General features: G+C 47.9%; 2 protein-coding genes across 2 annotated transcripts in view; both read left to right on the top strand.

Moving 5' to 3' along the window:
• Positions 1 to 356: 356 nt before the first annotated feature.
• Positions 357 to 25,919, top strand: part of LOC126034831 (uncharacterized) — a 72,645-nt gene continuing 47,082 nt past the window's right edge. The window contains exons 1-2 of the mRNA XM_049792687.1: positions 357 to 433; positions 917 to 2,043. The gene's annotated coding sequence lies outside the window, so the exon portion shown is untranslated. The remainder of the gene's footprint in view (positions 434 to 916; positions 2,044 to 25,919) is intronic.
• LOC126034963 (uncharacterized) lies at positions 13,689 to 25,450 on the top strand. Its single transcript, XM_049792992.1, has 12 exons — positions 13,689 to 14,096; positions 15,493 to 15,552; positions 16,026 to 16,097; positions 16,563 to 16,634; positions 16,835 to 16,906; positions 18,515 to 18,622; positions 19,428 to 19,575; positions 19,762 to 20,373; positions 20,863 to 21,870; positions 23,718 to 23,784; positions 23,872 to 23,929; positions 24,557 to 25,450. Exons 1-8 carry the CDS (start codon positions 13,934 to 13,936, stop codon positions 20,144 to 20,146), a joined length of 1,080 nt encoding a protein of 359 aa, XP_049648949.1. The 5' UTR covers positions 13,689 to 13,933; the 3' UTR covers positions 20,147 to 20,373; positions 20,863 to 21,870; positions 23,718 to 23,784; positions 23,872 to 23,929; positions 24,557 to 25,450.

Genomic DNA, 25,919 nt, shown 5'->3' with positions numbered 1-25,919 from the left:
GAGCGGTCTCCCCGTCCTCCTCTCGACCCACCGGCCCTTCGTTCTATTTTCTCTCCCGCTTCCAGCTGAGGGGGGGCAGCGACAGGGCGGCTCTGGGGGGCCCCTGGCGTCCTGCCAGGGTCAGCCCACCGCAGCCCCCCCGCCCCCTCTCCGGCCAGCCCACCGCCCTGTCCCCCCTCTCTCTGCCGCTCCGTCCCGCCTTCGTCTTCTCCTCCTCTTCTTCCTCCTCCTCCTCCCCCGGGGATGGTGTCCCTGCAGCGTCAGGCGGCAGGAAGGAGCGCCCCGGGGCATGCCGGGAGCTGTAGTCCTGGGCCCTGCGGGGCTGCCGGGGGCCCTGGTGGTGCCCGGGGCATGCCGGGAGCTGTAGTCCTGGGGGCTGCCGGGCGGCCATGTTGGTCTCTGCAGTCTCTGCTCCGGCTGCGGCCCGGCTGAGGTGAGGGCTGGGGCTGCCCGTGAGGCGAGCGAGGCCCTTGGGCGGGCGAGGGGTGTCTCCTGCCCGCTGCCCGCTCGGCTGGAGCCGGGCCCGGCCGGGGCAGCCCCGGCAGGGACCCGGGAGCTGGGGAGGGGAAGGAGCCGGAGACAGAGCCCCCCCCCGGGCACAGGCAGCGGGCGCCCCGACTGCCAGAGCCCCCCTGAGGCCTGTCCCGGCAGCAGCGAGCCGGGCCTCGGGGGCCCTCGGGCCTCGGGCGGGGAAGGAGTGTTACCGAAATCCGGAATAAAACTCCTTAACAGCAAGGAGAAGTTAAGGAGCGGGCACGCGGGGGATCGCTCCACCTATGGTGTGCACCTGTCTGGTCTAACCGTGCAGGTTAAATACACACCAGTTATACCTAGTCACTAAACTTCTGGAAAATGCTGTACCTAATCATCAACTTGCTGATAAATCATTAGCATATGTAAATGCCTCTTCACACAGGCGCAGTGAAGGTCTCTGGTGGTCTTCCGTAGTCTTCCTCACTGGTCCGCTTCTTGACCTCTCTTGGGCGATTCTGCGCGGTACGATTCTCACCATCATCTATATTAGTTTACATAAAAATGCATACTATGTCTGTTCTTAAATTTATCCTTTCCTAATAATTGGTCCTTCAGTCACACCATCTTCTTAATATTCTTATGTTAAAACAATCATTGGTTAATCTCACTTAACTCTACTGATTGGAATCCCTGATAATTAGGTCGAGGTGGGAAGGGTAAGGGGTTTCCAAGCAGCAAATTGGTGTCCATAACGCTTTCCTTAGTTTCTTAAAACAAAACACTACAAATCCACAAATCTTTGTCAAAGTTTCTGTGCTTAAATGATTTTAGACAATACTTGAATTCTTATGGTTACACATAGTACATTCTCTAAAGTTCCTATGACTACATTTCAAACTTAACACTCCCATACCTATGCTTCACAGTTTTCTACTTCTTAGTTAAATTTTAATTTCTTTATCAAGATATTTGCAACGGGAGAGGTGTCTGCAGGAGCTCCTGCAGCAGGAGGGACTCCAGCCTGGGGCCGGCTGCAGGAACCCAAGCTGCTGCTGCTTTCCCTCTCCCAGAGGCCACACTGAAGGCTCAGGTGTCCGTGGACTGCATCTGGCTGAGGTAGGCGTGGGCTGTCTCTGGCTGTGTTTTCCTGGCAGCGGGTGGACGCTTGCTGCCTTTGGCGAGGAGCTGCTGCGGCTGAAGCCAAAGAGATCAGAAGAAGGTGAAGCAGCTGGAGAATGAGGACGGCCGTCCCTCTGTCTCTCTCCAGCTGCAAGCAAGAGAGAGCCGACCTCTGCGGGGGAGGAGGGATCCCTCTGCGTAGTCCTCGGCAGACCAGATCACCAACGTGCACTGTGGGCTCTGTATGTGCAATGGCAAATATAGGGCGGCCCCGTAGTGGGTGGCTGCATATCTACGAAGCCTCATGTCAGACACCAACGCGTTCTCTTAGGTGGAGGACAGGCAAGTGACTGGAGCTGCAGAAGGGGAAGGCAGGAAAGGACACGCAGACGGAGAAGGAAGTGCCAGAACTGTAAAGTTTGCCTGGTCATGCAGAGAGTCAGAGCTCCGGTGAGTCCCAGGCCCTTGGGACCATGTCACCCCTCTTCTGTGCCCCTCACTACCTCCCTGTCCCCTCCCCTTTCTCTCTGTGTAACTCTTTCTCACTTCCCTGTACCTCTTCCTCTATCTCTATTTTTGTATCCTGCTCCCTGTCCCTCTCTTCAGGTCCCTCTTTCTCTTTTGCTCTACTTGTCCCTTTTGGTTCCTTGCTGTCCCTCTCCCCTCCTCCCTGCCCCTCTGGTTTTTTATTCCTCTCTCTCTGCCCTGCAGCCCATTGCTGTTGTTGTCTTCTCTGACTCTTTGTCCAGATCTGCATCGCGCTCTGATTTTCACAGTCTCTCTGGCCTGTTCCTTGTCCTTTGTCTCTCTCTGCTTGTATGTCTCACTCTGTGTCCTTATCTGCCTGCCCCACCCTCCGTCCTTCTGCTTCTCTTTCTTTCTCTCTGTCGCTCTGTCCTGCTCATCCCTGTCTTTTTTCATTCTCTATGCCACTGTCCCTGTCCTTCTTCCTGTCCATCTCTTATCTCTCTGTCCCTCTCTGCTGCTCCCTGACACTTTGGGTTTTTTCCCCTTCCTCCACCTCCCTGCAGGGCTCCTGATACCTCTTTTGCTTTCTCCATCCTTCCGTGCTGCTCACCGTCCCTGTCTTTCTCTTTGTTGTCATTCTCGTCTGTCACTCTGGCCTGCTCCCTGCCCCAGTGTTTCTCACTATATCCTTCTGTCCTGCCCCCTACCCCTATTCTTTTCTGCTCCCTCTCCATCTTGCTGCCCACACCAGGCTTTTTTTGCAATCTCTATCCTGCCCCCAGTCCTTATTTTTCTTTCTCTCTCCTGCCCACCCCATTTCTGCCTCTCTTCCTCTTCCCCTGCTGCTTCTTTTTCCATCTCTGTCCAGACCCCTGTCCCATTTTTTCCTCTTGCTGTCCCTCTGTCCTTTTTCTTGTCCCCATCTTGTCTGTTATTCTGTCCCGTTCCCTGGCCCATCCTTTCTCGCTATATCCCCCTGTCTGTCCCTTCTTTCCCCTCTCTCTTGCGCAGTATTTTTCTTTTCTCCATCTCTCTGTCCTGCTGCCCATCATGGTTGGTTTTTCCTCCCGTGCTGTCCTGCTCCCTGTTCCATTTTTCTGTCCCTGTCACTCTGGCCTGCCCCCTTTGTCTATTTTTTACTTCCTCCATCTCAGTCCTGCAGCACATCACTATTTGTTGCCTCTTCCACCCCTTTGTCCTGCTCCCTGCCCCTGTCCTTGTCTCTTTCCTTTTGTTCTGCCACCCATCTTTTCCCCCTGCTGCTCCATCTCTCTGTCCTGCTCCCTACTCCTCTCATTCTCTCTCTGGCTCTCTGTTCTTCTCCCCGAGTCTTCCCCCTGCCCTCTACCTTTGTGTCCTGCTCCCTCTTCAGGTTTTGCCCTCTCTTAGTCACTCTCTCCTGCTCCCTGTCACTGTTGTCTCACTCCATCTCTGTCCTGCAGCCCAATGCTCTTTTTTCCTTCTCCATCTCTCTGTCCTGCTGCCCAACCCCGGCTTTTTTGCCTCCGTGTCCTCCTCCCTGTCTCTTTTTTTGGCCTGTCTTTCTCTGTGTCCTTCCTCCCTGTCCCTTTTTTCTCTCTCTATCGCCTTGTCCTGCTCCCTGTCCCTGTCTTTCTCTGATGATCCATGTACGTACTGCTCCCTGTTACCGTCTTGCCCTGTCCCCCACCCTTCTTCTTGTCTTTTTCTTCTCTCTGTCCCTCTGTCCCTGCTGCTTCTCTCTCCACCTCTGTCCTGCTCCCTGCCCCCATCTGTTCTGTCTTTCTTTCTCTGTCCTGCTGCCTGTCCCATCCTTTCTTGCTATACACCACTGTCCAGCTGGCTCTCCCTTTTATTTGTCCCCTCTTCCTCTTTCCTGCTTCTCAGCCCTCTTGTCCTCTTCCCCTGTCTCTGTCCTCCAGCCCATTGCTGGTTTTGCCCCCTTCTCAGTCTCTTTGTCCAAATCTGACCCTCTCTTTATACTCTCAGTCCCTTTTTCTTTCTCCCTGTCCTTCGTTTTCTCTCTCCGTCTGTACGTCCTACTTCCTGTCCCTGTCTGTCTCCCCTTCCTTCTTCCTCTTTCTGTCCCCACCTCTCTGTCCTGCTCCTCACCCCTACTTTGTCTTCCTCCTCCTCTCTGCAGGGCACCTCGTCCCTGTTTGATTTCTCCATCTCTCTGGCCTTTCTTTCTCGGCTCCTCAGTCTTCTCCCTCGTCTTAGTGTTCTCCTTCTAGTCCTTTGTCCTCCCCATCAGCTTAAACTGAATGACCAGGTGTCCCTGTGCTCTGGTATTTCCTTAGCATTGCCCTAGGGAAGATCTGTGGTTTCAGGGCTAGGGATCATTAGGAGCTGGTCTCCTTGTGTAGGTGGCAGAGCTAGGTGTAGGTAAAGCAGAGGTTGTTCTCAGCCGGTGCTCTCTGCCTCTTGCTCAAACAGCAGGCTGCGGGCCTTCACTTGAAGGAAGGTTTCTTGTTCTGCGCTTCTTGCTCCTCGGGATGCTGCACAGGAGTTGGTGGCAAGTCAAAGCACTTGCAGTTGGCTTTTTTATGCAGTCTTCCTATTGTTGCCGAAATCCGGAATAAAACTCCTTAACAGCAATGAGAAGTTAAGAAGCAGGCACTCCTTTATTGCAGCGCTGGGCACACAGGGGATCGCTCCACCTAGTGTGTGCACCGGTCTGATTTAATCATGCAGGTTAAATATACACCTGTCATACATATTCACTAGATTTCTGGGAAATATCATACATAATCATCAATTGTCCGAAAGATCATTAGCATATGTAAATGTCCTTTTACGCAGGCGTAGTGAAGTCTCTGGTGGTCTTCATAAGCCCTCTGGTGGTCTTCCATAGTCTTCCTCACCTTGTCCGATAGTTGACCTTTCTTATACGATTCTGCGCAGTACAATTTTACCACTTACATAAAAGTACATTCAATGTTAATTCTTAAATTTATCGTTTCTAGTGATTGGTCCCCAGTTACATCACCTCATCAATATTCTTATACTATGACATCCATTGGTTAATCTTACTTATCCCATTAACTGGTCTTTTGATCAAAGTAGGGTTTGTAAACCACAGAGCTAAGGTCCATAACGATCTCTCTCTTTGCTCTTTAAAGCAAAACACTACAATCTAACAAATCTATCTAAATTTCTATGGTTAACCGATCTAAGACAATACTTATTCTTTTATAATTCCTTACTGGACATTTTGTATGTTCCTAGGTTTCTATAACTATTGGAAGCTTCAAACTCCTATTCTACAGTCTTTTTCCTTTTAACTAAGCCTGACTCATGTTAAATTCTAATTTTTATCAAATATTGGTAACATTTCCCCCCTTTGAAAGTTTTGAAAATTATTTTCAATGCTTTCACATTAACTACATAACATTTCTCTACTAGTATTTTGAAAATCAATATTCGTTTCAGCATATTGTGGTGGTGGACTATATTCTGGTGGAATAGTTGGAATCTCTCTCATGATCATGCGATTGACTGCAATTTTATTAGTAAATTGTCTCTTTAGACAAACATATGTCAGCACGATCATCAAAAAGACAATTAGCAACAGAAACAAAGTTTTAATCATGGATTTTAACCAAGAACTCAGATTCCACCCTAATCCGCTAAAAATTGTTCCTAGCCAATCTTCTGACATATTCTCTCGAATGGTCTCGGTTTCTTTTTCAGCTTTGCTCAATAGCTCCAGATCATGTTCTACGTCTTGAGTAACATTAGGAATATGAATACAACAATGATCCAATCTACCCTTGAGGTATCCACACACTCCATGTTCTTTAAGTAGGAGTAGGTCTAAGGCCATTCTATTTTGAAGAGTCATCCTGGAAGTTGCCTGCAGCTGAATATTTAATTCCTTAAACCCTCTCTTTGTAATGTTTGCCAATTTTTCTACCTGACTTGTTAAATGATAAAGCCATTCTCTATTTCTATATGAAGCTATTGGGTTCAAAAGGGATTCAAGAGCCCAGACAATTTTTACTCCTGTTGATGGTTCGTTCCATATTTCGTCATCTGTTTCAGATCTCTTGGTCCGTTTTAACTTTAAATTCTCTAAGGGTCCTTTAAATGGTGATTTCTTCCAAATCGGGCACAATGTTGGCATGCCTAAAATAATTTGTTTTACCGTACCATCTAGTGATAACTGAGTAGTCCAGGTTCCATCACTTAATGCCCAAACCAAATGTCCTGGACTCTCAATGGTAGTTTTTCTGCAACTGAAAAAGGTTCCCCTTTTAGGCATGAATGTCTCAGTTAATTTGAGATCATTTTTAAGTCCCCTACACAAGCAGCCGTATTTCAAGGCCGCAGCTAAAGGGGGAATTCTTTCTATTGCTGGGTCTGTAGTACTACAATCGTAAATTTTTTCACATTTCCACCAAGATACTATTTTCTCTTTTATCCGCAATGTACTTTTTCTGTCATTTACAGATGGCCAAACTGTAAAAACTGATCCGTCCCAAATGATACACCACGAAGTTTTGGCCATATATTGAAATTGAGATATTATGGCCATAGACCATATTGAATCCCAACTTTCTGTGTTTTCTGGGATAGTCTGATTAGTCTCATCACATTTCCATTCCATAATGCTCCGACTCCTGTTAGTTTTGACTTGTACATCATACGAACACCAACCCCTCAGACTACCTACAACAAACGTCCCCTATAGAAGAGGCCGGTGTAAACTTATGATTCAATAATTTCAAACAATCTTCTTCTCTGCCCATCCATTTCCATTGTTTTCTGATGACCTTTACCTGCTCGGACCATTGTGTCACTGGCACTTGTTTACAATGAGTGGTTCCGTTTTTATGTTCCAGGGTGGTTAAATTCATAGTTAGAATTCCCCAAGGGATAGTTTCCCCCACTGCTCTTGGTATTGGTAAACAAGCAGTGATCTGAGTAACATTTTGTAAGTGGGCAAATCCTTTAATCAATCCTAACATCAAATTTTCCTCAGCCGATTTTTTTGGAATGCCAATCAATTGTTCTGTTTCTATTTGTCTTTTGTTCCTATTCATCGGTTCCGTCCAGGTTTCCACCAACATCATCTACCAAACCAATATAAAAAGAACAATCACAAACTGATATGAAAAATTAGACATGTTTCAGAGTCAGTTTCAAAGTCTCTGGGTCACGGCTAATCATTTTCCATGTAACAGGTGCCTTCTTTACTCGGGTGTAGTGTATCCAAGCATCTGATTCGGCAATCTTAACAGCAGTGAAGGTAGTCAACAATATTTGAAAGGGTCCTTTCCAGCGCTCTCGTAGAGGTTCAGAAGCCCATGTCTTCACATAGACATAATCACCTGGCTGGAAGTCATGTACTGGATTTTCCAAAGACAGAGGTCTGCTCCAAACAACCGCACTCCACAGCGCAGTTAAAATTTTCCCTAAAGAAAGTAAATAGTTATACACATCTTGTTTTCCTTTTAAATGTGTGCTCAAATTTGGTTCGGGAGATTCATAAGGTTTTCCATATAATAATTCCTAAGGACTAATTAGTGTCCCACTCTTTGGTTGGATCCGAACTCATAAAAGAGCTAATGGGAGTGCCTGAGGCCATTTCAAATTGGTTTCTTGACAGATTTTACTAATTTGTCTTTTTAGTGTTTGATTCATTCTTTCCACCTTTCCGCTAGATTGTGGTCTCCAAGGTGTATGTAGATCCCACGTAATTCCCAAAATTCTACTAACACTCTGGACCACTTCTGCAACAAAGTGGGAGCCTCTATCAGAAGAGATTCCAATAGGTACTCCAAATCTCGGGATGATTTCTTGTAATAACCATTTTATGACTTCCTTTGATTGATTGGTCCGACAGGGAAAAGCTTCTGGCCATCCTGTAAAAGTTATCAACCCCCACCAAAATGTATCGATACCCATTTTGTCGAGGTAACTCTGAAAAATCTATTTGCCAGTAGTCCCCTGGTTCCATTCCTGATTTCACTATCCCCATTTGGACCTTTTTCTTTACTACTGGATTGTTTTTCAAACATATTTCACACTTAGCAGTTGTCATTTTAGCTATTTCTAGCATTTTTACTGATACCACTTGCCTTCTCAAAAAGGTTACTAATGCTTCTGCTCCCCAATGGCACTCTTTATGTTTTGTCTGTACTATTTCCCTCATCACAAATGGTGGGACTACTACTTGTCCTTTTGATGTCACCCACCATCCTTCCAAACTTTTCTTTGCATTTAATAGTTTCCCCAATTTCTCATCCTCTTCCGAATATTTAGGCTTTTCCTTTGGTAGTGCAACAGTTTTTGTGGGGATTAACGCCAATTGTAAAGTTTTCCTTTTGGCTGCTTCTCTAGCTGTTTTATCTGCTAATCTATTCCCTGTAATTTCTTTTGTGTTCCCTGTTTGATGTGCTTTACAGTGCATGATTGCTACTGCAGTAGGTTTCTGTACTGCTTGTAGTAAATGCAAAATCTCCTCTTTATATTTAATGTTGGACCCCTGAGAGGATAATAATCCTCTTTCTTTCCATAAAATCCCATGGACATGGACCACACCAAATGCGTATTTTGAATCAGTCCAGATGTTTACTTTCTTTCCTGTACTCAATTCTAGAGCCCTTGTCAAAGCCACTAATTCCGCCTTCTGGGCTGAAGTTGTGCTAGGCAAGGTATTGGCTTCTATGACTGATTTTTCAGTTGTTACCGCATATCCTGCGTAGCAAACTCCACTTTCAACGAAACTGCTACCATCTGTGTACAACTCCCAGTCTGGGTTGTCCATAGGTACATCCTTTAGATCCTCTCGACTGGAATACACATATTCAGTAGTAGTCAGGCAATCATGTTCCAGTTGTCCTTCCTCCTGTACAGAACTTAGAAAGACTGCAGGATTAGTCAGGTTAGTAGTTCTCAAAATCACATCATCTTGCTCCATTAAAATTACTTGATATTTCATCATTCTGCTTGGGGATAGCCAATGGCCCCCCTTTTGCTCCAACACTGATATCACCATATGTGGCACATATACCACCATCGTTCTTCCCAGAGTCAATTTTCGAGCTTCCTGTATTATCATCATGGTGGCTGCTACCGCTCTCAAACAAGCAGGCCAACCTTTACTTATGAAGTCCAATTGTTTGGAAAAATATCCAACCGGTCGCTTTCAACTTCCCATCTTCTGGGTCAACACCCCCAGTGCCATGTGTTGTTTCTCATGTACAAATAACTGGAAATCTTTAGTCAAATCCGGAAGTCCCAAGGCTGGTGCTGTCATCAAGGACTGTTTTAAACTCTTGAAAGCTCCTTGCTGATCTGGACCCCATTCGAATGGTGGGCCTTTAAGAGCTTCATACAATGGCTTAACCAACAGACCATAATTCATTATCCATAGCCGACACCACCCAGCCATTCCCAAAAAGGTTCTCAATTCATGGGTATTTCTTGGCTCCGGAATACTGCAGATTGCTTCTTTCCGCTCCATTCCCAACTGTCTTTGTCCTTGGGAGATTTCAAAACCCAGATATATCACAGTCTGTTTTGCTATCTGGGCCTTAGTTCTAGAGACTTTATATCCTCTTAGCCCCAAAAAATTCAAAAGATCAGTTGTTACCTTTATACACGCTGATCTCTCTTCCGTAGCTATCAGTATGTCATCTACGTACTGAAGGAGCAAATGTCCAGATTTGGGACCATCTTGTTTCCACACCTCAAGTTCTTTTGCTAATTGGCTTCCAAAATTGTTGGGCTGTTCTTAAATCCTTGAGGCGGTCTTGTCCATGTCAGTTGCGTTTTTTGCCCTGTGTCCGGATTTTCCCACTCGAAAACAAATAATTTTCGACTTCCTTCTTCCAGGGGTATACAAAAGAAAGCATCTTTCAAATCAAGCACTGTAAACCACTGATGATTCTCCCCTAGAGCCGTTAACAGTGTATATGGATTAGCCACTACAGGGTGTGTATCTTTCACTATCTGATTTATTGCCCTCAGATCCTGTACTAATCTGTATTCTCCTGATGGCTTTTTCACTGGTAAAATTGGAGTATTATATTCAGATTCACATTCCTCTAAAATTCCGTATTTCAAAAATTTATCAATTAATTTCTTGATTCCCAGTCTAGCCTCCAGTTTAATTGGATATTGCTTTAATCTCACTGGCCTCACATTCTCTTTCAGTTCCACCTTAACAGGTTGTGCCATTTTAGATTTTCCAGGTATCTCTGTGTTCCAAACTGTAGGAATCACCGCATCATCAATTTCTTGTGGCACCTCCTGAATCTTAACCTTTTCCTGTATCATCAATATTTCTCCTGTCTTTGATTCCGGGATCTTTAAAAGAATTTCTCCTCCTTCAAAAACTATTTGTGCATTTAATTTGGATAACAAATCTCGACCCAACAAGGGTATCGGACATTCTGGCACATACAAAAATTCATGCGTAATCGCCTTATTTCCAAATTTTAGATCAAGGGGTTGAAAGAATGGCCTATTTTCCTGTTTCCCTGTCGCTCCAATTATGGTTGCTGTTTTATCTCCTAATTTTCCTTTACGAGTATTTAAAACAGAATATGCAGCTCCTGTATCTACTAGGAATTCAACTTTATCATTTCCCAGCTTAATTGTAACCAGAGGTTCAGCTGGGCTCCCCTCCGGTCCCCTTCATTCATCCAGGGTCATCATTTTCACGACCTCTTGCTGATTTGTTTGCAGCTGAGGACAATCCTTTTTCCAATGTCCGTTCTCTCTGCAATAAGCACACTGGTTTATTCCTAAAGGTGCATTAAGATCCCGGTTACCAAAGTTTTTAAAACCTCCTCTTCCTCGGGTTCGTCCCCTTCCTCTTGCTGTACCCCCTGTTAAAACAGCTATTAACCTACTTTCTCTAACTTTTTCTTTCTTTTCTCTTCTTTGTTCCTCCTCCTTTTCCCGATTATTATAAACTTTCCATGCTGTTTCTAACATTTTATTCAGATTTCTTGAATCCTCCCCCTCCAATTTTTGGAGCTTTCTCCTTATATCAGGTGCCGACTGTCCCATAAAAATCGAGGCCAGCTGTTGCTGTTCTGCCTCTGTTTCCAGTTTTAAATCAGTATATTTTCGGGCAGTTTCCTTCAATTTCTCCAAGAACACAGAAGGAGATTCATTTTTGTCTTGTTTTATCTCATATAATTTGGACCAATTCAAAGCTTTTGGCATTGCATGTTTTACTCCACACAATACCCACCTTTGGTACCGAGTTAACCTTCTCCTATCTACAGGGTCATTTGGATCCCACTGAGGGTCTCCTGAAGGAAAACTCTGTTCCAAAGTTCCAGAGAGTGTTTCATTCATATGTGCTGCCTCTGCTTGAGCTTTTCCGGTTTTTAATACCATCTGTTTCTCAGTGCTGTCCAATAAATTATCCAGTATTACTTGCAAATCATTCCAATCAGGATCCTGGGTTCTAATAATTGTTTCTACAACCCTTCCTACTCTCTCCGGATCTTCCCTATAGACCCCTGCTGCCTGTTTCCACGCCATCAAATCCGTAATAGAAGACGGCACCTTAACATATACTGGTCCATGCTCTCCCACTCCCTGTCTTAAAGGAGCCAACAAATGAGATTGCTGCCGAGTTCTCCGAGACACTGGAGTGTGGACTATTACCTCTGGTGTTTCATTAACTTCTTCCCCTGTCCTAGTACTATCTGGTTCTATTATTCTCCCTGATTCAATACTCCTTTCCCATACATGTGAGGAAGAGGGATCCCGATCCTCCCTTGGTGGGGCTATTTCTAACTCTAGTTCTATTTCATCCTCTTTTGGTACCGTACATTTAATGCACCTTCTTCCAATATCACAAGCCGAACAGCAACTCTTAGTTTTCTTATTTTCTGCAGTCAATGACATCACCAAATTGTCTCGACTAATTAACTTGCATTCCTTTTGCCAATCCGTCCTCTGTCTCAAGTAAAAGAACAAATCTACATATGGCACTTCATTTACCTTCTCTTCTACAAAATAACATTAACTGTAATATAGTATTATAACTTAAATTTCCAGTTGTTGGCCATTTTTCCTGATCTTCCAAAACATACAAGGACCACCAGTGATTACAATATTCAGTCATTTGATTTTTACGTAAATCATCATGCAGTTCACCCCAATATGCCAACAAACATCCCAACGGGGATGTTTTCGGTATCTTTCCATCAGTGGATAAATTTCCCATACTCTTACTCTTAAATAATTTGGTCAATGCCATTATGTTTATATCCAATACCGAATATCTACTGAATATGTCTAATATCAAATACCGACCCAAATATCAAATGCCAAGTATCAGATACGAAGTTTCAAATACCGAATGCATGCATCAAATACCAGGTATCAAACGAATACAAATAACAATTGTTGCCAGGTAATGGAGTCCACCTACTTGTCTAGGGCACGGACAGAGCCGAGTTCCGTAGGCAAGAGTCATAACCAATATCCCCTGGCAAGATTATTAACCAACAAAATATACTCCACACTTTAAAACTTCCAACCTCAGTTGGAGGTACTACCTTCGAGAACTCTATAGCATATAGGTTCCCTTGTTTCCCAAAATTGTCCAATCCTGCAATAGCTTTCGCTTATGACTTACGGGCAGATGCCTAGGCTTCTACACAAACGGGTACCCTCTCAGCCCCAACCCTGCGAAGCTTTCGCCGCGCCTTACAGGCAGGCTATCCAAACAAGTTTCAAAGAAGAAGTGCCTTACCCTTTTTTTCCAGAGAACGTTGCGAGGAGCTTTATGAGTCGAGAGCGGTGGTTCTCCCCGAGAATCCCTTGGTGCCGGTCGGAGATCGATCAACACTCGATCTCGTCCAGTCTCACTCGCAAGGTCCCATCTGGGTCGCCAAAACTGTTGCCGAAATCCGGAATAAAACTCCTTAACAGCAATGAGAAGTTAAGAAGCAGGCACTCCTTTATTGCAGCGCTGGGCACACAGGGGATCGCTCCACCTAGTGTGTGCACCGGTCTGATTTAATCATGCAGGTTAAATATACACCTGTCATACATATTCACTAGATTTCTGGGAAATATCATACATAATCATCAATTGTCCGAAAGATCATTAGCATATGTAAATGTCCTTTTACGCAGGCGTAGTGAAGTCTCTGGTGGTCTTCATAAGCCCTCTGGTGGTCTTCCATAGTCTTCCTCACCTTGTCCGATAGTTGACCTTTCTTATACGATTCTGCGCAGTACAATTTTACCACTTACATAAAAGTACATTCAATGTTAATTCTTAAATTTATCGTTTCTAGTGATTGGTCCCCAGTTACATCACCTCATCAATATTCTTATACTATGACATCCATTGGTTAATCTTACTTATCCCATTAACTGGTCTTTTGATCAAAGTAGGGTTTGTAAACCACAGAGCTAAGGTCCATAACGATCTCTCTCTTTGCTCTTTAAAGCAAAACACTACAATCTAACAAATCTATCTAAATTTCTATGGTTAACCGATCTAAGACAATACTTATTCTTTTATAATTCCTTACTGGACATTTTGTATGTTCCTAGGTTTCTATAACTATTGGAAGCTTCAAACTCCTATTCTACAGTCTTTTTCCTTTTAACTAAGCCTGACTCATGTTAAATTCTAATTTTTATCAAATATTGGTAACACTATGGAGCTCTTGGTCTTGACCGGTTTCTGGGAAGCAAGACCTGAGTGCCTGTGTGCTCCTAGACGCTGTGCTGCCTCCCCAGATAGGTGCACCCTCCTCCACTGCTGCTTCTTCCACACTTGTTTAGAACCAGGAGATGCCATAGTGTGCCGATTCAGTAATGCCCTGGCAGTGGGGCTGCGCTGGGGAGGCCTGGTGGAGGGGGTGGCCGACAGGGCTGTGAGGTCACAGAGCCCCGCTTTGACATGCTGTGCTGTGCCAGCTGCGGGCAACACTGCGGCTGCGGCGGCGGCGGCGGCGGCAGCAGCATGGTGCGAGCCTCGGGGGCCATGGTCCTCACCTTCCTCCTCCTGCTGGCCCTACAAGCCTGGGACGCCCAGGCTGCTCCAAGGCGAGCGCAGAGAGCAGGTAGGCAGGCGGGCAGGGGTCCAGCAGCCAGCTCCGAGCAGGGCAGCGTGGCATCCACCGCACCGCAGTGGGGCCAGGGCTAGGGCTGGGGCTGGGAGAGCAGCTGGGCCAGGCTGAGCGAGCCAGGCAGACACCCTGTGGGGAGGCATAGAGGGGCTGCAGCTGCTTCGGGGGCATTTTCTGGGCGAGCAGGGGAGCTGGGAGCGGCGGTGCGGGGTAAGAAACCTGGCGCTGAGTCCCTGCCGCCCGGCCCAGTCTGCCCCCTGTATGTGTGTTGGGCCGGGGGTGGCGAGTAAGTGGTGCTGCGGGAGCCAGGCGACAGCCCGTGGCAACACTTCTCCCTGGGCTGGCTGCAGCCGTGCCCAGAGCTGTGGGTCTGGCCTTCAGCCTCGGGGACGTCCCGGAGGGGCGTGCTCAGGACTCGTCCGCTCGGGAAAATGGGAGCATTTCTGCTCTAGTCCTGCAGCCCTGCTCCCCTTGGATGACCCGCAGGTCCCCGGCCCGGAGGAACACGCAGGGGTAGCGCTGGCGCAGCCTTTCACAGGCTCTTGTCCCCAAGAAGCGTGGGCAATCGCTTTTTCCTCCAGTTCGTTGGTGTTGGCTTCCTCAGCCAGTTTAACAGAGTGATTCAATGGAATTTGTTACAATGAAATCTGTGACTTAAAGATTCAAAAATGGCAAGGATCGCCTGAAACTTGCAGCAGGGTTGTGCACAGGTGGAGGTTAAATCAAATCACACATGGGCACAGACGGAGAAGACGGTTCTGAACCACACACAGACAGGCGAAATAGTTCCGAACCAAACTCCAAATGCACACGCACAGATACAACAGTTCTGAACCAAATTTTACGTCCCCCCTGCCCCCCCCAGAGGTTAACCTATGATTAAAATTTCCTTTTCATGAGTTTCATGAATTACTCGCATTTATGTGCCAGCATTTGTCAATGGACGGTCAGTAAAGCTCGCGCAATCAGGCCCTTAAGTCCTCGCGAAACCGTCGATGGACGACAATCTTTCAATCCTCGCAAAATCTACCCTGGGCGGCGTCCCAGCTCAGGGGGGATGCTGGGTCACACAGCCCGCTGCAGTCCCAGAGAGCTCCAAAGGTCTCGCCTTGGATCGCTGTTTATAGGGTCTCGAGGTGATTGGCTCTGGTTATTATTTTACATTCTGGCCACAATTTGTGCCGAGTCATTCTGATACATAGTTCGGGCAGCAGATGGCCCAGGGGTGGCCAGGGGCTGCCTGGTGCCCTAAAGGCGCTGCACTTCCAACCAAGATAACAGCACAACAGGGGGGTTCCCAAAGCATCCGTGGTTTATCCTGAGGTCTCAGAGTGGCTCGGGGGCAGCAGCACCACACACGTGTGTTTGATTACCTGTTTGGTTCCCGCAGTCCTTGTTGATCAAGATGCTCAGTGGAATCCTGTTCCTGAGGTTGGGGGCAATCCCAGAGGTAAGAAGTATTCAGTCTTCATTTGTTATTGGCCGTTTGTATTTTTTAATATTTGGTTTGTTATTTGTTAATGTTTTGTTGTGGTAGTTCAGCCTTCCAGGCTGAAGGCTCTTCTCTGTAAGAAGGCCAGCAGGCTCTTCTCAGTAAGAATGGTGAATGATCATTTTTTCCTCTGGGGCTACATGCTCCCACTTTAGTGTGGGCTCCATTTGTGTGTGTGAGAGGTCTGGTGAGAAGGCCCTGAGAGGCCGTATGTTTGTCCATCTGGTCCTTGAGGGGTGTTGCACATGGGCTGGAGACAGGGATTTGAAAGCTTCCAGGTCCCAGCCAGGTCCCTCTGCAGCTTTGGACATCTCAGCCCGCGTCTGGGTCCCGTGTTGTTGCCTGAACCCCTTCCAGTCCCTGCGGATCACTGAGGAAGAGGAAGATCACAACATGCGATGGGAACGTTTTTCGTCTCTGCTTGGTTACAGCTGTCCGTGGAGACAGGGGCTACTTCACTTCTCAGCTTGAGCCTGTCCGTGAGCCTTGGGGCGATCCCACAGGTAAGGCCCTTCAGTGAATGAGCATTTACATTTTAATTTTCTGTTCCTGTGAAATGTAGCTTACTACTTTCTTGGCTGATGCTCAGGCACACAGAAGAGCAGAGAGGGAATGGGTCTGGCTCAGTGATGTGCCCCAGGGCGCTCTGCCTTGCTAAACTGTCTTTGACAGCCTCTCCGCCCCTGCACTGCTTCTAGGGCTGGCCGCAAAGCCAGCGGGCACATCGGGGTTGAGCTTTGGAGCTGGTGTGAGCTCCAGGGAGTCGTGTCGTGTCTCCTGACAGTTCCATGCCTGGTTAGTGGCCACTGCAGGCACCTGGTAAATGTTTGCAAGATGCTCCTGAGTGGAAGGGAGAGAGGAGTGCTCTGGAGGAATCCTGTGTTTGAATTGCATTCACTGTCATTCAGATCTGAAGAAGTATGTTGAAGTATTTCACGGGAGCTGCTCTGTCCTATGTTCATTTACAGATGTGGCTGCAGGCGATGGTTATCCAGCTTCCTGGCTGGGTTCCAGGGCTGACCCACAGGCAGGTCGCATGGGTACGTCATGGCTTTTCACTTCTTTGAGAGCTGCCAGCTCAAAGTCCGAATGTCAGCCAGGTGCCTCTGCAGGTGTGAGAATACAGACCTGCACGTGCGTGCCGTGACATTACGTGATCCCCTTGCATGTTCTGCTACTCGGTTATGACGATGTAGATCAGAACACGTGATGGTAACCTCTCATGGGTGTTTGCTTGCAGGTGTGGCTGGATGGAGGGCTTTTCCAGCTCCTTGGCTGAATCCTGGGCTGAATCCCAGGTGGCATCCCAGGGGTGAGTAGTCAGTCTTTATTGACTTGACAGAATAAGCGCTCATTTTCCATATTTTATTCATGTGACATTTACCTTCATACTTCCTGTTAATGTCCTCAAAGACAAAAGTATAAAGCTAAAATAGGGAACTATTCCCAAAAGATATCTGCAGTTCCAAAGGAAATCCCAAAAGACTTGGAGAAAGCAGCACCTGGTTAATGTATTTCACTCTGTTAACCGTACAGCTCGGGAAGCTGAGGTTTTCGATTCATGTGTGGACGTGCTGTAGCCTGCACAGCAGGAAGGGATCAGTCAGAGCCTCGCTGCAATGGCACTCGATTTCATGCCTTGCCTGGGCTGATGAGCCACAGAGATGGCCCAGCACAGCGTCTGCTACCCGTTGTGGTTCTGGCTGAGTCCCAGAGGCAGCTGCTGCCCCAGTTGTACCATTACTGGTCAGAGCTGCTTTGTGCAGATGCTGGTATCCAGATGTCAGGAACCAGTGTGTGCTGAATTTGTGTTCAAAATTTGTGTTCAACACAGCCCAGTTTGCGGCTGGGCAAGTTCAAAGCAGGAATGATGTCCCAGGAAATCTTGGCCGCCCTTTCCTAATGTTGGAAGTCAGGTGCAGACGCTGATTCTGCAGGCGTTTGTTTGTGATTGACATTCAGCCTGCAGACTGACAGCTGTGGTAGGATGAGTGTGACTGTTGATGCTGCTCCTGGAGTGTGTGAGGCACGTGCGGAGGAGCTAATTGCTCATGAGCCATGAGAGGGCCAGCACCCTGCCAGTTGCTGGAGGGGAGAGGGCCCTTGGCTTGTGGAGCCAAAGCGCAGGCAGATTTCAATCGCTGGGACCAGCAGGCTTTGCCTGGGCTGCAGGCAGGATTGATCCTCCAGCCGGGATTGGAGCAGCCCAGGCTTCACAGCCTGATCCAGCCCCTTTGCTCTCCCTGATGTCTGAGGACTCTCGGTGACACCTTGGAGTCAGGGGTGGGTCGCAGCCGGACACCCAGCTTGAGGCCGGACACCTCACTTGAAGGTGTCCTTAAGTGGATTGTTCAGTTAATTCAGTCTTGGGTGGTTTAGCTCTCCATTTCTAGTTGTGTTTCAGAAAACTAGGCTGTGGTTTCCCTCTTGTTTTGGGGGACTTCACTGCCACTTGTCAGAGTGCCCAGAACATGGTTGCAAGAGCTTGGGGTTCAGTCCACCATGTGTGTCTGTTCCCCTTCCCGTGTGCTGGAGTTGGCATGGTGGGATGTGCTGCTCAGAAGGCCTCTTTCCCCAGCTGAGCTGGGTGCGGCTTTTTCCCATCCTCTTTGAGGAAGCAATTTAGCATCATCTTGCAGTTTGCCAAAAATGCAGTACATGTAATGTGAACAAGAAGATCACATGTGCAATTTCCCGTTTTCCCAGCAGGTCAGGTTTTGCTGTCTATCGGTAGAGTGAAAAGTGTCATGTGCTTAATTTTTTCTCTGTGAACGTCACATTCTTGGGACTAGATGCACTCCCAAAAGCCCAGGGTTTGTTTCTCAGCTTTATTAATGTATTTGGAGAGTATTGCCTCCTGAAGGTATCATCTTCCTGATGAGGAATGGTTGCTTCTAATTGTCCCGCTTTCTTTCTACAGAGACCAGCCGTGAGACTGTGCAGAAGGAGGCCTTTCAGAAGGGAAGCAGGCACACCGTGCCAGTCTCCGATGAAGAAAGAGAGGCAATGCAAGAGACTGGCGTGCCAGGTAATTGCTGTCCCGTGGTCATCCGGTGTCACCAGTCAGAATCACTGTGTGCCTGCAGCCTCTTCCCCCGGAGCCCGCTCTTGCACATCATGTCAGCAGCCAAACCTGGAAGTGTTAGTGCAGAGAAGGCGTTGTCAAAGAAGCCAGGAGTGGCTCTCTGACGACGACTGTCGTCTCTGGTGTGTGGAGGTTATTGCCAGCAGCGTACCAGAGAGATGCTTTTAGACCTCTCTGGATGTGGTTAGAGATTGCTCACCTCCTGCCGCACCCAGTTCCCAGGAATTTAGGAACTTTGCCCTTTGGGGCATGAGGCCATTTGAGGGCTACAACCCAGCCCTGCACCACGCTCTCCCGGGGCCAGCCTTCCTGCAATGTGTGCATCGGGGCCGGGGGTGACAAGCAGGTGGCACTGCAGAAGCCAGGCCATAGCCCGTGGGCTGGATCCCATCTTTCAGCCTCTGGGACGTCCTGAAGGGGAGTGCTCAGGAGATGTCCACTTGGGAAAGCAGGAGCATTTCTGCTTTACCCCTGCAGTGCCGTTGGTTGGTTGAACTGCAGGCCCCCAGCACACAGCCCTGGCCTGCAGCCCGGAGGAACAGACAGGTAGTGCTGGTGCAACTGCTCGCTGGCACGTGGGCTCTTCTCCCCGAGAAGTTTAAGCGATCCTTCTTGTCCTCTGGCGCTAAGACACCAGAGCCGAGGCACCAACCCCTGAAAAAAAAATCTCTTGGGCATGTGAAGCACACTGTGAGACTATCCATAGCGCAGAGCACAGTAATGTGTGGCGTTGTCCTTTCTCCTGCAGGGGCAGATGCTGGGAGAAGGTCTGAGGCTGCTGATCACGAATTGCTGCGCAAGTACTATATCCCAGTGACCGCAGTAGCCTTGGCTGTGGTGCTGTCTGGGCTAGTTGGATCTTGCGTAGTCATTTCACGGCTGAGGAAGAGAGACCCGTGAGTTGGCTTTTCCCCAGAGTTAGTTATTGCAGCAGTTGGGAATGGGGTATTTGCAGTTAGAGTATCCTGGAGTGCCAAGGCAGTTGCTGGCAGTACTCTGCTGAGATTTCTGCTGTAAGATTTTTTTACCTGGCCTCTTAATTCATATCAATGAGTAGTCTTTTCTGAAACCCATTTCTACAGAAGGAGCCAGGGAGAGGAAGCAGCACTGGGACAAGCTGATACCGACTCTGCCAGGAAAAGCGAAGATCCAACTAGAGATAAAGGCAGAGCAGAGTCAGGAGAAGGAACAAGAAAAGCTGAGGTTGCTCAAGAAAATGGGACTTTCAACAACAGCTCCAGCCCATCACCACGGCCTTTTGTGGCAGAGCTCATGCAGCTGTACAGGAGCGCGAGCGCAGACCCATCACCTCTGCCCGCTTGTCCCAGCTGCTCTTTCACCGATGATACCACTTCACTGGACACTTCGATTTCTCTCGACTCACCTCTGCCTAACCCCTTCTGGTGTCCCTGTCACCAGTTCCAACAGGGATACTGTACCTCAGAAGATGAGTCTTTTTTAGAGTAAATAAAAAAACTATTTTGGCCAAAAGCAGTGCGTCCTTGGCTGTTTTGGCCGTTTCCGTCAGGGTATAATGCACAGAGCTGGGACCAGCGCTGGATCTGTGAGAGAAGCTGTCAGAGACCTGCGCTCCAGTGAGGGACCCTTTGTCCCAGCATCAGCCTGGTTTCCCAGCTGGGGCTGTCAAGAAGGGTTTCACCCACCAGAATGGGGACGTGCTGGTGGGATGTGAGGTGTGAAGGGTTGTCCTTGAGCTGACTGGGGATGCTGCCCTGAATGAGGATGGACTGGGCAGAGAGGGAAGGGGGTGCCAAGAGGAAAGGATGGCCAACTAGCGCTGAGCGCATCAAGGAGGGCTGACGGGGTGGCAGAGGCTGCGGGGCTGGAGCAGTGTTGGGATGATAAATGAGCGGAAAGCTGGAGTGGGGCTGGGTGGGAGAAGGAGTGGAAGGAATGTGATATTGGTAACCAGGCTGGCATTAAAAATGGGACAGAGTATAGCGAAATATTAATAAAACTGTAAAAAGAAATGGGTTAAGCTTTGCAGACTGTCAGCAACGGGGAGGAACACCTTTGGAGTACATCTAAAGTCACGCTGGCCAAATACACAGATCCCGTTAAGGCTGACGTGGAGGCCTGGCTCGCGAGGGTCTTCTTTGAGCGTGTCAGATGATGCACAGGACGGACCTCAAACCCAGTCTTACCACAATTCAGCTCTGCAGTTGCGACTGAATGGTACAGCAGCCAGGCAGAACATCGTTCTAGGCTGCCTTGCTGGGCAGTACGAGCACCTCCTCCCAGCGCTCCTCCCCCTGTGCAGAGCAACGAATGGCCAGCCCCAGGGAAGCCCACCACGCCGGGATGTATGATTTTTTTCAAAAGAATCCAGGTACTGAGCAGTCTTGCAGGGAGCCATAAGTGGGAGACAAGTCCTGAAAACTGGGGGTGTGCAAGCGGTGCCCGTGCTGGAGAAAAGGCAAAGGGGGAGAGCGAGGTTCAGGTGTCTCCTGAGAGGGCCTGACTCTGTCCCCTCGGGGCGTGGGTGCTGGGCTTGGGGGGAGAGCTGCGGGTGGCACTCTCTGATGCAGGGATGGTTTTTGTCGGTGTGGTTCAAAGGAGCGATTGGTCAAAAGAGCTGCGCTCCCCTACGTGCTGTCCATCTGGCCTCCTGAGTTCTGTTCAGAGGGACAGCTTGTCCCAACGGGTCAGTGAGAGCCTCCAGGCAGCAGCACTAGCGAGCCTCGGAGAGTGAACGTGGGCGAGCGGAAAAGAAATTGCACGCAAATGTGAAGGGTGGCCGAGAAGGGGGAGCAAAGCCATGATGCTGGGAAAACTGGATTACGGCCGTCCCAGGGTGATAGCAAAGCTGACAGGAGAAAGAGAGGCTCCAGAGTGCATTGATTTGCAATGGCTTTGCAAGGTTCCTTTGTTTCTGCTGAAACCAAGGAAATGTTGCAGCCCCAGGATGTTCGCTCATTTGGAGATGCTAACAAAGTGAGAAAGAACATTTCCTGGCAAGGTCAGACCTCCTGTGAGATCACCAGTAGTGCGCAGGACCCACTAACGTGCAGAATTGTTCCTCCAGGTGTGGATGGCAAGAGAAACGCAAATGCCGCAGACGCTAAGGATTTCCAGAAGTACTGCACAGAAGGTGCCACGGTGGTCTTGGGCTCCGTGCTGCTTGGCATGGTCTTGTGTTGCGTGGTCCGTCTGTGGAGGAAAGGAAGACGGTGAGTTGAGGGGAGTGTCTTTTGCTAAACTTGTGTGTTAGATGGCTGAGATGTATTAGACATGAAGCATTTAGAGGTAAGGTATTCCGGAGCACTGAGTTATTTACTGGCCAGACTCGACTGAGTCGGTTTCTACTGTATCATGTTTCAAGTGACCTCTCAATTCATGGGCATTCTTTTCTGAAACGCCTTCTTTCTGTGGGAATTGTTAGTTAAAAGTGACCCTGCCTGGACAAGAGCAGACCCAGCAACAGACGTAGGCAGAGCAAGGTCAGAAAGTAAAACCAGCAAGGGATGAGAGGGCCATAGAAAGTGAGACCTGCAAGAGTGCCATCTCCCTACCATGCCCAGCTTTGGTCCCCTCGGTCTGCAGGGTCAGGTCTCCTTCCCGGCACGTGTAGAGCAGGCTGGTCAGGATGGCCAGGGCCGAGAGGAGACGAGCCGTGGGCAGGCGAGCAGAGCCCCAGCCGAGGGGTGCGGGGCGTCCCGTTTTCTGCACGAGCTCTCCGTGCCCACAGCTCCCACGTGCAGCCGGGTGCCCGCACCCCACAGCGCACCCAGCGCTGCCCCGCACCCTCGCACCCACCCGGCACCACAGACACACTGGGGCCTCAGCAGCCCCTTCTCTCCACAGGCACCTTGCCGCAGCGCAGTTTGGGGGTGTCCTGCCCCAGTCCTGGCCTTGACCTCTGCGGTTTGGGGGTGTCCTGCCCCAGTCCTGGCCCTGACCTGTGTGGTTTGGGGTTTCTTGCCCCTGTCCAGGCACTGACTCGTGGGGTTTGGGGCTCTCTAGCCCTGCCATGGCTGTGACCCACGGGGTTTGGGCTTTCCCTGCACCGGTCCTGGCCCTGACCCGTGGGGTTTGGGGTGCCCTGTCCCTGTCTGGTCCATGACCTGCAGGGTTTGCAGTTGTCCTGCCCCTGTCCTAGACCTGACCCGAGGGGTCTGGGGGTCCCCTGCCCCTTTCCTGACCCTGGACCACACAGTCCATAGCTTCCTGTTTAGGGCCTGAACACAATCCTTGGAGCATGGCAGGATGAAACCTCAATTTCTGTATGTCCAAAACAAAATACATCCAAAAGTTTGTTACTTTATGTACAACTTCGGTTTCTATATGCTCAAATAAAAATACATCCAAAAAGTTGTTACTTTCTGTACACCAATTTTTAAAAATCTTTTTTTCCAAATTGGCAGTGAATTTTAAACCTGATTTTTCACCTATTTTACTACCAACCACCTGTTGCCCCCCCCTCATCCCCAACAGGATTTTTACCAACAGATCCAAGATTTGTGTCTTGTTTGGCAGAATTTGGGCCAAAAATGAGGATGAAAACCTGGTGCTGGGGAGCCAGGAGTTGCACTCTTCTGGGACTGGCATGGGGCCTGCACTGAGGCTTTGCTGCTTGACTTGTAATTAAAGCTCTGAAATTTAAGGACAATCTTTTAACCGCTCGCTGCCCACCACCGAACATTAATTTTACTGTTTTTCAACAGCAAACCCCAGCAGTTTTAAGTCAGAGCTGACCCCAGTTGTCAGAGCAGGGCTGCAGGCTATTAGTTAAAGAAAAAACAGCCTCTAGGGATATGTGTATATAGCTGTGTCTGTATATACACACGCCCCTCCAGGCATTTTTTCTTTTAAGATCCTCCTCTGTGTAAGTGTATACACATACACACACCTACAGTTTTTATTCTTTAACTATATATCCTACTACCTACTCTGTGTATGTCTATATGTACATATGTGTTTATATATGTATGTGTGTGTGTATATCTCTATACATATATATATTTGAAGTAATTCTGGGAAAAAATAATTTTATTATTTCTTTGCAATTTCTTTCTAGCTCTCTTTCCAGTCATCAGAGCAGCCTCTCCCCTTCCTCAGGGCTGTCTTCAAGCACATCACATGCAGTAAGTCCTATTTGCATTTCAACAGCTGTTTGGCATAATCATCAGATAAACTGACCCTCTCTTAATGCTCATTGTGTCCCAATACAGGAAGAACTGAAAGGAGCCTTATCTCAGGGAAGAAGGACTGCCAGCCCTCTCTCTTGTGGTAAAAAGAAATCTTTCCCACTTGTGATTTTTACTAAATCAGGAATAGCTATTACAGAGGCTGGCCAGTCACACAACTGCAGAGGAAACTTTCATGCCAGAAAGCGGGGGATGAACTAAAGAAGAAATTTCTTGTAACAAATGCATTAAAGAAAAAAAATTTACAAAAATATCTTTAGAAGTGGCTGTCTGAGACTGCTCCAAAACACGGACTGTTAGCAGCCTCTACTGGAGAGGTTAGCTGGCAAAATGCAGGTGATGGAGTGATACATGTCATGACCAATGCCTCATGACAGATGGCTTTACAGTTTACCATGTGGCATTGTTGTCACCTGTGTATTTAATGCATTTGAGAGAGCAAGGCAAATGGTAGTGAACACAGTGCTCTGGATGAGGGTTGCACAAACAAGTGTCAGAGACGCTGCCTTATTCTGTCCTGGGGTACTTCTGTACAATCCCAGTTGGGGGGTGCAGATAGGTCCCCGCCTTTCTTTATGCCTGTAGTTTGGTTTGTCATGCTCCATCCCTACTGGGTATGCAACTTAAAAATTCACACTTGCCCAACTGTCCTTCTTTTCTGTTGTCAGAGTTGTTTTGGCTTCTGTGTGTTGATGACACTGTTTTGCAGGTGTGATCGGCTTACGGCTGAGGCACTGTGTTGTGCTGGATTCAAACCGGGAACTCCTTCGTCCTCCTGTGGTCCTGTCCTACATCTATCTGGTCTGTGATTGAGTTGACCACGTTGACTCTGTTGTGGGGCACTACAGTTTAAATCTTTTAAATTGCACAAGTGCATTGAGGAAATCACTGTAGCAGTGTCCTGTCTTTTGTAAACAAATGCTGTCTTTTGGAAGGATGTAGGAGTTTATTTAACAGAACAAGTACTAGCTTAAAGGAGCGTACAAGCAAAGGGGAAGAAATAATGCAACGGAGTGAGATTCAAATTACTAGGGTATAATGTTGTGATGATATAGTGGTTTGAATTGAACTCATAATAATTTTCTTTGAATACTTAAAAATCACAAACATGCTGAGACAAGGGGAGCCAAAGAATCTCAGCAGACATAATAAAGGGGGGTGAAAGATGATGTTTAGTGCTTACATTGTTGAAATTAGCTGAGGTAGAGACAGTCCTTGATAAGAAGGAGGAGCAGGCCCCAAGAGCCAGCTAAGACTGGTCTTGCGGCTTGGGTGAATACCAAGAAATCACTGAGCCTGCGCAAGGAAAGAGGTTACTAGCAGTGACGAAGAGGAGTCATCTATGTTCATCTCTGCAACCACGAGACGACCACCATAAAGAGGCCCTGCGCAGGCGCAGTTGAGAGGGGACTATGAAAATGACCTCTCGGAGCTAATTTTAATATGAGGAGGGGATAGGTCATGCATATGTATAGGCGTATTGTAAATATGAAATACCTGACTGTATAAACTTGAGACGAACTGCTCGGTCGCGCGCGCACGACTTTGGTGGGACTACCCCCTGTGCTGCCCAGCCCTGAATGAACATACCTACTTTACAATCTCACTGACTGTGGAGTCTGTTTTCTGCACATCACAGTGAGCCTTTAGCCATAAAACTGTGGGGTATGGAGCCTAAAGAGGCTTTATAAGGCAAGAGTAAGACTTTGGAAAGTAAAAATGAGGCTCTGGACACTAGAAATTTAGGTTTGAACTATATGTAGCAGCTTTGCTCCTTCCACATCAGGTTTAAGGGCTTAAAAATGATGCTCTGGGCCCTTGAAAAGCATCTTTGAACCTTATATGTGCAAACCCGGAACCTTAGACCCTCCAAATGAGGGCTTGGACCCTCCAGAGGCAGCTTGGACACAAAGGATGCCTGTCTGGATGCTAAAAAAAGAGGCTTTGTAAGAGAAGAGTAAGACTTTGGAAAGTAAAAATGAGGCTCTGGACCCTAGAAATTTAGATTTGAACTATACATAGCAGCATTGGTCCTTCCAAAGCAGGTTTTAAGGCTTAAAAATGATGATCTG

This window comes from Accipiter gentilis, chromosome 36, assembly GCF_929443795.1.
Source record: "Accipiter gentilis chromosome 36, bAccGen1.1, whole genome shotgun sequence".
NCBI classification, from domain to species: domain Eukaryota; kingdom Metazoa; phylum Chordata; class Aves; order Accipitriformes; family Accipitridae; genus Astur; species Astur gentilis.
Note: the sequence above shows the minus strand (reverse complement) of the source record. Positions and strands in the feature narration are given on the sequence as shown.

Excerpts from the sequence above, each read along its gene's own strand:
- LOC126034963 (XM_049792992.1), top strand. The coding sequence starts at position 13,934 with ATGCTGTGCTGTGCCAGCTGCGGGCAACACTGCGGCTGCGGCGGCGGC. Across the intron at positions 14,097-15,492 it reads AAGGCGAGCGCAGAGAGCAG|TCCTTGTTGATCAAGATGCT; the intron begins GTAGGCAGGCGG and ends TGGTTCCCGCAG. Across the intron at positions 16,635-16,834 it reads CCCACAGGCAGGTCGCATGG|GTGTGGCTGGATGGAGGGCT; the intron begins GTACGTCATGGC and ends GTTTGCTTGCAG.